The 12,367-nt window shown below is 40.1% G+C and overlaps 1 protein-coding gene across 1 annotated transcript; it reads right to left on the bottom strand.

Moving 5' to 3' along the window:
• Nucleotides 1-3,612: 3,612 nt before the first annotated feature.
• On the bottom strand, nt 3,613-11,059 carry tpp1 (tripeptidyl peptidase I). Its single transcript, XM_020591064.1, has 13 exons — nt 10,962-11,059; nt 10,469-10,543; nt 9,992-10,131; nt 9,606-9,756; nt 9,115-9,236; nt 8,842-9,011; nt 8,515-8,713; nt 7,578-7,766; nt 7,252-7,321; nt 6,930-7,050; nt 6,682-6,837; nt 6,371-6,496; nt 3,613-5,522 (listed from the first exon to the last, which is right to left on the bottom strand). The coding sequence occupies exons 1-13, from the start codon at nt 10,970-10,972 to the stop codon at nt 5,382-5,384; spliced, it is 1,671 nt and encodes a 556-aa protein (XP_020446720.1). The 5' UTR covers nt 10,973-11,059; the 3' UTR covers nt 3,613-5,381.
• Nucleotides 11,060-12,367: the final 1,308 nt, after the last annotated feature.

The following is a 12,367-nucleotide window of genomic DNA, read 5'->3' as shown; positions in this document are numbered from 1 at the left end:
AGACAGGAGACCTACCAGCAGGCACTGGACATGGGCGAGGAGCTGCAGACTCGGGACAGGAGCAACTGGAAGGAGGTGAGGAGGACCAGTAATGTTTTTTATTTTTATTTTTATGAACTGCGGATGTGTTGGTTCAGTCTGGTGTATGAACATGTTTCCTCATGGTTCTTCCAGGTGTTGGAGAAGCTTGATGCGCTGCAGGCAGAACGAGACAAAGTGGAGGAGCAGTGGAACAAGAAACAAAGCTGGTTAGAAACAGTTCACCTGGAGCAGGTTTTCTACAGAGACGTTGACAGCTTGGACAAGACGTCCAGCTCACAGGAGGTGCGCTCTGGGTTTGTTCTCTAGGGGACCGTGAGAAATGAGATTCAGTCTCTCATCAGCAGTAAAACCTCTGCTGTGTGTCCACAGATCCTTTTACAGAACAGCACTCTGGGAAACACCGTTGATGAGACGGAGGGTTTAATCAAACGTCACGAAGCCTTTGAGAAGCTGCTCAGCTCGCAGGAGGAAAAGGTCTGCCCTGCTTCTGTACTGGGGTGTCGAGCTGCAGATAACTCACAGTTTCACATTTGTGGCAAATGTGCAGCTCTTTAAATCAAACAAACTAAATGACTAAGTTACTGAGGATAATTAGTAGAATTAAAGGCGTCCAAAATTCACACCTCTGGAAATTGGTTCACAAAAGGGATCAGGGTCCATCTGATGCAGGGTTGGCCAATTCCATTCCTCGAGGGCCACTGTCCTCTCAGAAGCTGGAATATACCAATTCACTTTGTCTTTCCTCACTCCACTTTCATCTAAGATGGTATTTTCCAGCTTCTGACTGGCTGAACACACCTGAGCCAGGTAATCAGCAGCAGGTCAGGCAGGGATAGTTGGAAAACAAGCAGGACAGCGGCCCTCGAGGACTGGAATTGGCCACCCCTGCATAAACTACATTTGACAACGCAATAAGCTGCACAAATTCTTACATTTATCTGTGTATAGCATTTATTTGAAACCCCTCTTTATTCATACAAAATATTAGTCTTGGATTTTATTTAAAAAGTAAATGGTAGGAATAAGCCACAGTTTTTCCTAAAACATGTCTTGTAACTCTTTTTTCCTGTTCCTTCTCCTCAGCACACAGTAATACCTGCCCTTTAGTGGTGGCACACAGCATTACACCAATCTTAACAAGTGTGACCCATTACTGCCTACTAGTCAAATGTCTTGGAGTTGACTTGTAACTTATTCCCTGTTGGATGTGTAGTCTTGTAGATGAAAGAACTCCTCTAGTTTTACATGCCTAATTAATGTAAATGTCTTTTATACTTAATATTAATCTTGTATGTCCCATCAATATTCATATAACAGCTGGATACCGAATCACAAGATGGAGACCATTCTTCCCACGGATGTATTAAGGGAAAAAGGAGATTTTTCAATCTGTATTGTGAGTACGTTTTTTTTCATAATGTTAATGCATTCATTTATTTTTCCCATTGAATGTTACTTGCCTGGCGCACACAGCAAATTTGTTTTTCTTCTGGGGTTGCTTCAGCTTTCTGGGACATGCGCACTAGGTGGCGGAGGGGACAGCGGCTGAACTTTCTCAGTAACGCATACTTCATTTTTACCACATACTATCATAAGGCATATTTTTCAGAAGAGGCACCATGTTGCCACCATGCTGGTTTCAGGAGGCTCCTTGATTTCAGGCTTCACTTAGCCTTGACAGACATCTTTTAGTAATCCCTAACAGAATTTAGAAAGCCCAGATGTGGTCACTGAACTCCCCCAGTGAGTCCATGTGCAGTATTTGTCTAAAGGATTTAGGATAATTTTGTCTACTGCTCAGGATTGACTGGCTAGTATGTGGTTTATTCTACTTTGATGTGGGTTTTAGACCTTTAGTCAAAGGTTTTACTGAACTATGTTTAGTTGCATAAAGGTTTATTAAGCATTGATGCACTTTGCATATACTACTGGGACACCATATCAGAGAAGGCATTGGTGTAGATACATCTATTGCTGAAGCATCAAGCCTATGTCATGGTAAAACTGGCACAGGCTACAAAAACATGTAACTTTACCCAATATTTAGATAAAAACAAGTAAGCATTACAAGACCTGTAAGGCCATGTGTTTTTGCTGGTTCAGTTTAAAATATCCTTAAAAAAAATATGTGTAAATTTAAAGATAATGTACCTATAAATAAAAAAAGCTAATTATTTCCCAAGTAATGATAATTTGTTCATTTTAATCCTGTGCCCTTTAGACTTAAATAGATAAAGTGATGGGTTGAAGAGCCAACTCACTAAGGTTTCGTGCTCAGATCATTTGAAGGGATCCAGCCCCTGACTTCATACATTTACATATTCTCACTCTTTAACTGGGGCTTGGGAGGAATGGGGGCTTTATTAACTTTGGACTATTCTTTCTCTTTGTTTGCAGGTGACTGAACAGACCCGACCAGAGTATTGTGTGCAGTAGTACATGTGAATACATTTGCAACTCATTAAACCAGTGGCATGTCAGGTAGAAAGCGATATTGAACTCTTGGCTCACTTTAAATAATGGACAAAAATCAGGACTTAGCAATGGTACCATTTAATCATATTTCCACAGCAGCTTTTTTGGGCAAGTGAATGAAATCAGAAATATTCAAATTAATGTTTGTACAAACACCTGATGATTTCTAAAAACCAACATCCAGATAAGCTAACATTTGAAAATAAAAAAAAAGAATAAATCCAGAAACAGCACAACAGTCTTCCACCCTAAATATATCTAATTTGATTTACATGGCAACAATATCAAACAAAACTAAGTGCGATTCTCACTCTTTAACTGGGGCTTGGGAGGAATGGGGGCTTTATTAACTTTGGACTATTCTTTCTCTTTGTTTGCAGGTGACTGAACAGACCCGACCAGAGTATTGTGTGCAGTAGTACATGTGATACATTTGCAACTCATTAAACCAGTGGCATGTCAGGTAGGAAGAGATATTGAACTCTTGGCTCACTTTAAATAATGGACAAAAATCAGGACTTAGCAATGGTACCATTTAATCATATTTCCACAGCAGCTTTTTTGGGCAAGTGAATGAAATCAGAAATATTCAAATTAATGTTTGTACAAACACCTGATGATTTCTAAAAACCAACATCCAGATAAGCTAACATTTGAAAATAAAAAAAAAGAATAAATCCAGAAACAGCACAACAGTCTTCCACCCTAAATATATCTAATTTGATTTACATGGCAACAATATCAAACAAAACTAAGTGCGACAGTGCTGGTGGTTAGAATTGCTGAATTATTTTAAACAAAGTTAGTGCAATTTAGTTCTTGGCCACAATACAAATATCAACAACCTAAAGTAAAATAAGCTCTCTGAAAAGTCCTGTTGATCTTAAATCACAAAGTGTATTCCCATGTTATTACTAACACAAGCTACATTTTTAAAAGTTACCTGCAATTACATTAGTCATATTAAAAGAAATGATTTAGCTAGTTAATCCCTACATAGCAGAATGGCAATATAGGCCGTTTTAACTATCCTACTGAAACCAAACCTGTGTACAATAGAGTGCCATAGTAGTGAGTCGTAAAACCCAGGACATTTGCAAATTAAAAAAAAAAAAGAATAAATCCAGAAACAGCACAACAGTCTTCCACCCTAAATATATCTAATTTGATTTCCATGGCAACAATATCAAACAAAACTACGGTAAGTGCAACAGTGCTGGTGGTTAGAATTGCTGAATCATTTTAAACAAAGTTAGTGCAATTTAGTTCTTGGCCACAATACAAATATCAACAACCTAAAGTAAAATAAGCTCTCTGAAAAGTCCTGTTGATCTTAAATCACAAAGTGTATTCCCATGTTATTACTAACACAAGCTACATTTTTAAAAGTTACCTGCAATTACATTAGTCATATTAAAAGAAATGATTTAGCTAGTTAATCCCTACATAGCAGAATGGCAATATAGGCCGTTTTAACTATCCTACTGAAACCAAACCTGTGTACAATAGAGTGCCATAGTAGTGAGTCGTAAAACCCAGAACCGAGTTAGAATTTTTGCACTTCTGTTCCCTCGCCCTGAAGTCTTTTAGGTAGGCACTTAAAATAAAGTCTGTGGTTAACACAAGGCCAATACATTTTCATGATTTGTTCTATGAAATGAAATATGTCAGTAAATACATATCTTTAAAAAGGTGGTTGCTTCACAAGTGGCTAAAATGAGGCTACAGAGGCATCTGGGATATTAAACATCATTCTGACAAGGCCATTAATCATCTCACTAGTCTGCCTTTACAGTCTCGTTATATTTAAATACACGCACTTGCAAACTATTTTAACTGGCACAGCCATGATCACCTGCCAGATCAAGAGGAAAGGAATTTGAAGTCATGGGACCACAGTGTACTTTGTTTATAGCCTAACAATAGCTTTGTACTTTGGATGATTGTATTTAGGCTTCGACAATCAAGACATTCTACAAGACATTCTCTGATACCTTTCCCATAGACATCACCCATCCCTACTTGGCATCACCATGCCATCAAGATAACATCTGGAAAAAAGTGTCATAAATGGTTGTTTGTTACAGAGGTAATTCTCGACAATGATCCAAATGCTTATGGAAAAATCTATTCTTTTTTCGAGGGAACCCATGGTGATGCCAAGTAGGGATGGGTGATGTCCATTGGAAAGGTATCAGACAATGTCTTGTAGTAAAACTTTGCGATGGATGATATCTGCCATATGGGCAGTAATGTGGGTGAAAAAACAAAACTAAGTAAAGTGCAGGATTTGTTCTTCCGTAATATGATGTAAAAGATGGATCTCCATGACCATTTGCATGTAGAGCATCCCAAAGAATACTACATTCCCATCACTGATGTGAGATCAGCTGATAGTTTTACCAGTGAAGATGTTTCACTCTGTTGTAGTTAGAACTAGAGAAAAGCACTCAGGTCACTGGTGCCTGTCAGCCATCATCAATGGATGATGGCATTGTCCCACTGCCCATCCCTAATGCTAACTTTCGGGTTGGCATTCTACTATATTGCATACAAAATTTCTTTAATCTGCGAAAATCATTGCACCTGGTATATAGATTTGTTTGACAGCTAACAACACTGTCTTCAAGTATTCAGTGTTGGTTTAATGTTCCCCAAAATTTTATGCATAGCAACCAGTATTTCCACATTTCCCATTGCTGAGTATCTAGCAGCATGAATTTAAAGCATAAGATTACTCTTAACACTCGCCTGCTTACTTATTTCTGAGATTCATGGTAAAATCATCCAGCCTTTGGCATCAAAAGTTTACGTGTGTATAGTACCTGCTCTCAGAGCATACAGTGCCCTGTTATTGCAGGTGTTCACTTGGATAGCAGGGCAGCCAGCAGTGCAGGGTAGTTTGGTGTCCCCCAGCCTGTAACAGGATCCCACAATGGTGCAGCACAGAACCCTTGCCCCTGAACCTGCTCGTCCAGACAGCCTAGGTGACAGCCTTCAGTCACCTGGGAATGAGAATGCATAGGATTTAGGAGTCAGACCATGATCACAAAATGTGTTGAAAAAAGGTTTCCTTCTTCACTGAAAGAACCAATTTACTGGTTCCAATTAATACAGTAGCAAACTAATTGGAAAAAACAGTTGACTTGTGGTTTTCATATAAAATGTGACACAGTACTCAAGAAGGAACTGAAGTTCTGTGAAGGTGAAGAGAGTAAATATCAGCAAAGCACGAATTTAACTGTCCAGAAATGTTGGTAACAATATTAAAAGGCATAATGTATAATATTTAGAAGGATTTGTTAGCATAAACTGGTTATGTTTTCATTCATGTGTAATCCCTAGAAAAGAAGAATTGTTGCTTTTCCTTTATCTTAGAATGAGCTTTTTATATCTACACAGGAGTGGGTCCCCTATCGTGGAGGCCGCCATGTCTTTTTTACAGTAGCCCAGAAAGGACAAACCACACGCTGGATCTACAGTGTGAATTTTGCATTTTCGCACTGAAGTAGCATCTTGAATTTGGAGCTGCTTGGAAGACGAAGAAGTAACCTTAAACAAAAGGCAGCATTGCTGTGAGTTATAATAATTTGAAGAAATTTAGGATCATAGTTCTGCTGTTACAATATAGGCAATGGCACGAGATTAAGATAAACACTAGTGTGGCCTTTCCCACACCAGTGTTTATGTACCAGAGCTTTGCTGAACATTGCCATTTTCAACCTCACCGCTAGATGTCACTAAATAACACCCACTGTGCACCTGTTAACAGCAGTATCAAGTCTAAAAACAAGCTTTATACATAGTTTAGCTGAGACTGATGCTTTACCACAGTAGGAGTAGCTTGACTTACATCAAATAGCGGTTGTCCCTTGAGCTGGTAGAGGCGAGGGTTGAGGAAGCCCAGGGCAGGCAGACCCTTCAGCAGCCGCCGATCATTGATGAGAGACAGTATGCCTCCGACCACAGGGGTCGATGCCTGGAGGGACAATTAATACATGAGATGTGATGAAATGGCAGTTATTATTCTCGTGCATTTCCTTTTTCCATACATTTGCATCAGAACAACCCTATGAAAACAATGTAATGGCTATATCTAGGTAATCTCTTACACTGTCAATTCTGTGTTCACCAAAAAGTATAATCATGTTTGAATTATTTTACCGAGGTCCCAGACACCCAGGGCATTGGCAGTCTGTTCACGACCACCCAGTAGTTATCAGATAGAGCAGCCATGTCTGGGTAGGCCCTGCCACTGATATTGAAGTATGACTGAGGAGGAAGGTTTGCAGTCTTCAGATACGCTGCCACTGCACTGGACTGTTGTGTAACAAACACAAAGCACAGATTAGACTGCCTGCAATAATTGAACATTAAAAGAGGTGATGACCTAGTATTATTATTATTGTTACCTGGTAGGAAGGCATCTCGAAGACATTGCTGAAGCCTCCTCCGCTTATGTAATGTGTGACTTCATACGTGACTTTAAACGGGTTCTTGAATGAGGTTCCTCCTACTGTGGTCACATATGGACTGGAAACAAGAAGCAGGTCACAGAGCAATAGATGTTTGGTGCTTTTCCTGAACAGTCAGCAGACTAACGTTTTCATTCAGGTTTTTTTGTCTACATTTGTTACATGCAATATCCACATATGTTTGTAGATTCTAATATGTCTGCAGGGGTCCATAAAAGCAGAAACAAGTTTCCTATCAGAAACTCGGTTGATATTTTACCTTGAGGCTGGGAAACTGGGCCTGAAGGTGTTTCCTGTACCCACTTTTCTGCAGCTAGCACCGTCGTCACCTGTACATGAAACAAGATCGGAAAGATTAAAGATGATCTAACACATTTATCTCTACAGCAGACAGACATCATCCCTTTTCCTTATATTGTCAGCTTTCTCTCACCTGCAAAAGTTGTAAGCTGTACTGTCTTTTGTGACCAGTACTAATCAAAACAGGAATATGTAACTGACCTGACAAAATGTAACAAAAACTAACCCAGAATAAATTGGACGCAACAGTGCAGGATGTTTGCATATTTTCCACTAACTACTGACCAGAAGCAAAGAGCAATGATATTCCCCTGACGCCAGCCTTCATAAACTCTGTATTGATACGCATCATGTAGGCAGTAGACAAGCTGTCCTCGTCGTCGCCGTAGCTGATAGTGTGAACCCAGGGCAGGTCAGACATGTTGCTCAGCAGAACCATCCACTGGAGGAAAGGCTCCTGGGACTCGTGACGACCTGAGGGACAATGAAGAAACGCGAGTGTGTGTGTTTATAGGACTGAAATATGAGCGGTTGGGATGCAATGACGAGTGAAAACATTGTTTAATTATAGCAAATATTTTTTCCTTACTCTGATATTACTTTTAATGTCACGGCATTTTACTTCCCTTTGCATAAGCACATTTTTGCTTTTTACTCAACTTTGATATTTCACTTTGTAATTATATTTGGTCTGAATATGGTTATGGGTAGATGTATTAAAAAAAAGTTTAAAAAGTAAACGCAGAAACATCATTTAATGCTGTTGTCCAAAGGCCAGCAATTAAGCATTTTAGAGATCGTCAATGAAAATGACAGATGCAAAACATTTGCAAATATAAGTTCTTACATTCTTACAAATGTAACTTCATTACATTCAAACACTATGTAAAAACACTGAACAACTACAGCTGATAGGACTGCTGTTTGTTTTCAAGTATTTAAATTAGAAGTGACATGACACTCAAAACAAAAATCATCATCATCATGGTGGCACTACAGGAAAACTCAGAAGAGCAAAGTTGGTAGAATTTATCCCCTGCGGACCATGAGGTCTCAAAAGTTTACCAGAATCAATTCAAAAATGATTTCAACCTGGACCAAAGTGGTGGATCAAGCAGCTGAATGTCCAACACTACAATTAGCATGGGTAAAAACAGAAAGATGGGACAACATATCACACATCCATGCACACACAGCTAAAACTTCCTTCTTCTCTACACACCTGGATTGGTGAAGACCCATGTAGAGATGTTTGCCCCCGTGCTCATGATGTACTCTATATCCAGACTGGCCTCAAGGCCGGCCTTTCCTCTTTCCTGGTGGCCTACCACTCGATCCACCTCAAACTGATGGGGGAAGGTCCTGCCAAATATGCCCATGAACTCAGCCAAGTCAGCAGGGTGGTAATACTGCTCCAAGAACTGAAAGAAAAGACAGCTAGGTGGAGTGAAAAAGTACACCAAGTTATGGTGAAATTATAGCCTCAGAGTTGATGTATTTACAAGTCTAAAAGCGACACTCAGCATTTCATTACGTGAGCGGACGATACCTGAGCTACAGCCTGGCTGTTGTTCTGAGCTCTTCCCACATCAGTTGATGTGAGGTTATAGCGGGCCCTCAAGATATATGGATACACTCCGAGGTGAAACCCTGCCTTCGATTGCTTTTGCTTCTTACCGAGGTCTTTCCCTTCTGGTGGAAGGCGATGAAGCCCTCCAACTGAAAAATATAGTAATCCATCCAGCAATGTTAGTTCAAATCCTAACCTAAATATACAACAAATAAAGGTCAAACATTTTACAGCTTAAGTAATTATGCTCACCAAAGTCTAGGTGCTGGTGAACATCATCAGGCACTGAGTATGGAGCCGATGACCTCACTAGAGACCGGCCTTCTCTGACATAACGGTGGAACCTGCTTCCTGGAAGTAGGGTCTCTGCAACCCTGAAATTCACAATCCACACAAAAACAATAACAGCCCAAATGTCTAGGATGAAGCCAAAAGCCGTTGCCTTCATCAACGCATCTACTAAGCCATTCCCACATCATGAACATTAACAACAGTAGCTGTTTGGGGTGAGGCTTTTCTTTGTTTTTTGTTGTTTTTTTTTAGTCCAATAACATTAGTCTAGATTTATGAATTTCACAACTCTACAGCGTGAAGTTAGATTTCAACCAATAACCACAGAAAGAGGAACTGCCTCATGGCCCCTGCAACATTCATGTACAAAGAGAACAGCAGCAGAAAACACCCGTTTTCTGTGTCAGGTGCCAGTAAAACTTACTGTTCAGTAAACAAACAAAACAGCTTACTTTGCAGTCATGGTGCACTGTAAAAAATCCTGAGTATGAACAGACAGGCAGTTTTTAATCCCATGACTCTGCAACCAGCGATGCACCACCTTCTGGGTCAGTTTAGATGGACGCACAAGGGAGGACACTTCGTCCAGGCTAAGGTAATCACCTGTGGAGGACAAAACAAGCCTGTCTGTCATAGATAAAGAGGTGAAAGTTGAGAGAAGCCTTTTGTCTTATCAGGTAAACTGTCAAGTCAGTACAGTTCCTTTCAAATTAGTGTGATTTACAACACATTATGAAGAACCGAAATAGAAATAAGTAAATACACAAACCCTACTGAGCATCTTAGCTTAGCAGGTGTAGATTTTTAGGATGCTGGCAGTAATCAGGCAGCACCCTACCATAGCGCGCCGAGTCAGGGTCTGACACTAGTCCGAGTGTTTTCTCCAGCAGGTTAATGTTCTGCTGCTTCAAGGCAAACGTCAGCTCCAGTTCCTCTGTGGGCTCGAGCCGGCCAACATTAGCCCAGTCCTCTGGTATCCTGGAGGAAGAGAAAAACATTTTAGTCCTTTACCAAACGAGGTCTCACTTTATCTAGTGTTTCCACAGAAAACGAACCAACAGCAACAGACCTACCTACCTGCTGAATTTCAAGTAAAGTGAGTCATTTTCTGTGATTTTACTGTTTAATGAATCTTTATGTAAACTTTCAAAAGATTCACAGCAAACTCACTTTATTTTTTATTTTTTTAACCATAGCAGGTATCTTTAAAAACAGTCACTAAAGCTTGACTTTCAAACGTCAGAGAGAGGTTTAATGAAAGACAAGTACAAACATTAAGGACTAATGCCTGAGATAAAGTAATTGCTTTGCTCACAGGACATCTTGGTCATATTCCAGATATCCACCCCAGACCAAAGAAGTGAATAACAAGCAGATGGAGAAGGTCACTCTGTTGGGAGAAGAAACAAAACAAAGAATAAAATTTACACATACAGACGTTCATATACACATGAAGCTAACTGGAAATACTTAAAACAGGTCGTTACTTCAATGTGTAATCTCTAAATTACAAGAAAATCTCACTGTCACTTATCTTATTACGTAGATGCACGGATATAAAACCGTTTACTTACGCTATACGTGTAATCATACATGTTATTTAGAGCAAAGTTGACCTTATATCAACACTTTAACTTAGCCTGCCATGTTAGCAGCGGCTAACATCTACATTACCTAGATCATCGCAACCGATGAAAAACAAATCACAGCGAGCGCTACTTTACCAGTCATACAACAATGTTAACGTTATCCGAATAATTTCTTCCCAAGAAATGATAACTTTGCATTTATTTCTTTCCACCACTCACACTATGTACATCGTGTCGCCAGCTTGCACAATGAACACGAATGGTCAGTAGGCGATTATGGAGCGCAGTCACGTGACGTGTTTCCACGTGACCAGCAACGCCGCCCTTTTTGTCTTTCAAATTGGATCCATTAACACTTGCTTAACACAAGTTTATTTTACCACCTTTTGGTTTGTATTTTTAAAAACATGTTTTAACCATTCAAGTAAATGTCAGAACCCGTGATTCTTGGTCTTTGACACATATTCAATAATATCACAATTCTGCTTTAAGGTATTTTATTTTTCTTGTAAAATTCTCAAAACTTTAACCTCTTGAATTCTCTAAAAACCTTTCAAAATAAAATTCCACCAAAGTGTTTATCTGTGCAGCCAATGAACACCAGAAAGGGGGAACCATTTTCTTGGGTAACTTTTTCTCTAATGTAATATATAGAGTAGAGTGGGTACTTTATTGATCCCACAGTGGGGAAATTTCTGTGTTACAGCAGCAATAGAGAACAACCAATATAACACCATAAGAACAGACACCACCATAACAGACACATAACAACAGAACTTCATATAAACACGGAAAAGAACACAAAGAGAACACACCCGCTGTAACTTGCTGCCACTCCGCGCGGCGCATGCGTACGTAAGTACTATTGTTATGGTCAGCTGCAAGCTGGCATATCAGGTGACGCCACGGTTTGACGTTGCCTGTGTAGTATGGGGGTAGCCCAACCAAGTGATTATATTGTATAGCCATTTTTAGGTTCAGGGTTTTTCATTTTCCAGGCTGCCTGTGCGCAGGTTTGGGGGTGGAAGAGATCTGGACGTGTAATGTTAATTTTACCTGTGATCCTTTGAATAAACCAGCACGGTTAATTTTTATATAATCCAAGTGGTCTACTTCGTCTTTGTGAGTTCCTGGTTTGAAAGAGCCGGAAGAGGCTAAAACAAATAGAGCCTTTACATACAAGGCAGTAGAGACTAAACACCAGGCATTAGCCTACAGTAGGTCCAAAGTTTTATTGCTCTTTGTGTGGAAGGGTGGCAGAGAGGGGGAAGCATGGTTTAATGTAGTGATGGGTCCGGCAACACCGATGCGTCGCCACATACGTCGAGCTCGTAGAGCAAAACCCCGTGTCGGTGCGCGTATCGCGTTAAGAAAGTCACGTGACCGATACAGGAACTGTTTCGAACTGACACTGCCGCGCCAAACTGTGTTTATAAGGAAGCGCATATGTCAACGGGATGTATCTGCCAAAACGAATCTCTGATCTATTGCGGTTCATCGTCACATTCATCAAGAATTATGGAGCAGCCTCAAGCCAAAAGAAAGGTTTCCGCCGTGTGGGACCATTTTGATCTCATATCGGAAAATAAGGTATTGCCAGGTCCCAGGATCCTATGAGATACTGG

The sequence above is a fragment of the Monopterus albus genome, unplaced genomic scaffold (genome assembly GCF_001952655.1).
Source record: "Monopterus albus unplaced genomic scaffold, M_albus_1.0 scaffold13.1, whole genome shotgun sequence".
Taxonomy (NCBI): Eukaryota; Metazoa; Chordata; class Actinopteri; order Synbranchiformes; family Synbranchidae; genus Monopterus; species Monopterus albus.
Note: the sequence above shows the minus strand (reverse complement) of the source record. Positions and strands in the feature narration are given on the sequence as shown.

Bases quoted from the DNA above. Each gene is read 5' to 3' on its own strand.
- tpp1 (XM_020591064.1), bottom strand. The intron at 7,767-8,514 runs GTGTGTAGAGAA...ATTGTCCCTCAG, and splicing joins ATGGGTCTTCACCAATCCAG to GTCGTCACGAGTCCCAGGAG. The intron at 6,838-6,929 runs GTAACAATAATA...GTTACACAACAG, and splicing joins TCGAGATGCCTTCCTACCAG to TCCAGTGCAGTGGCAGCGTA.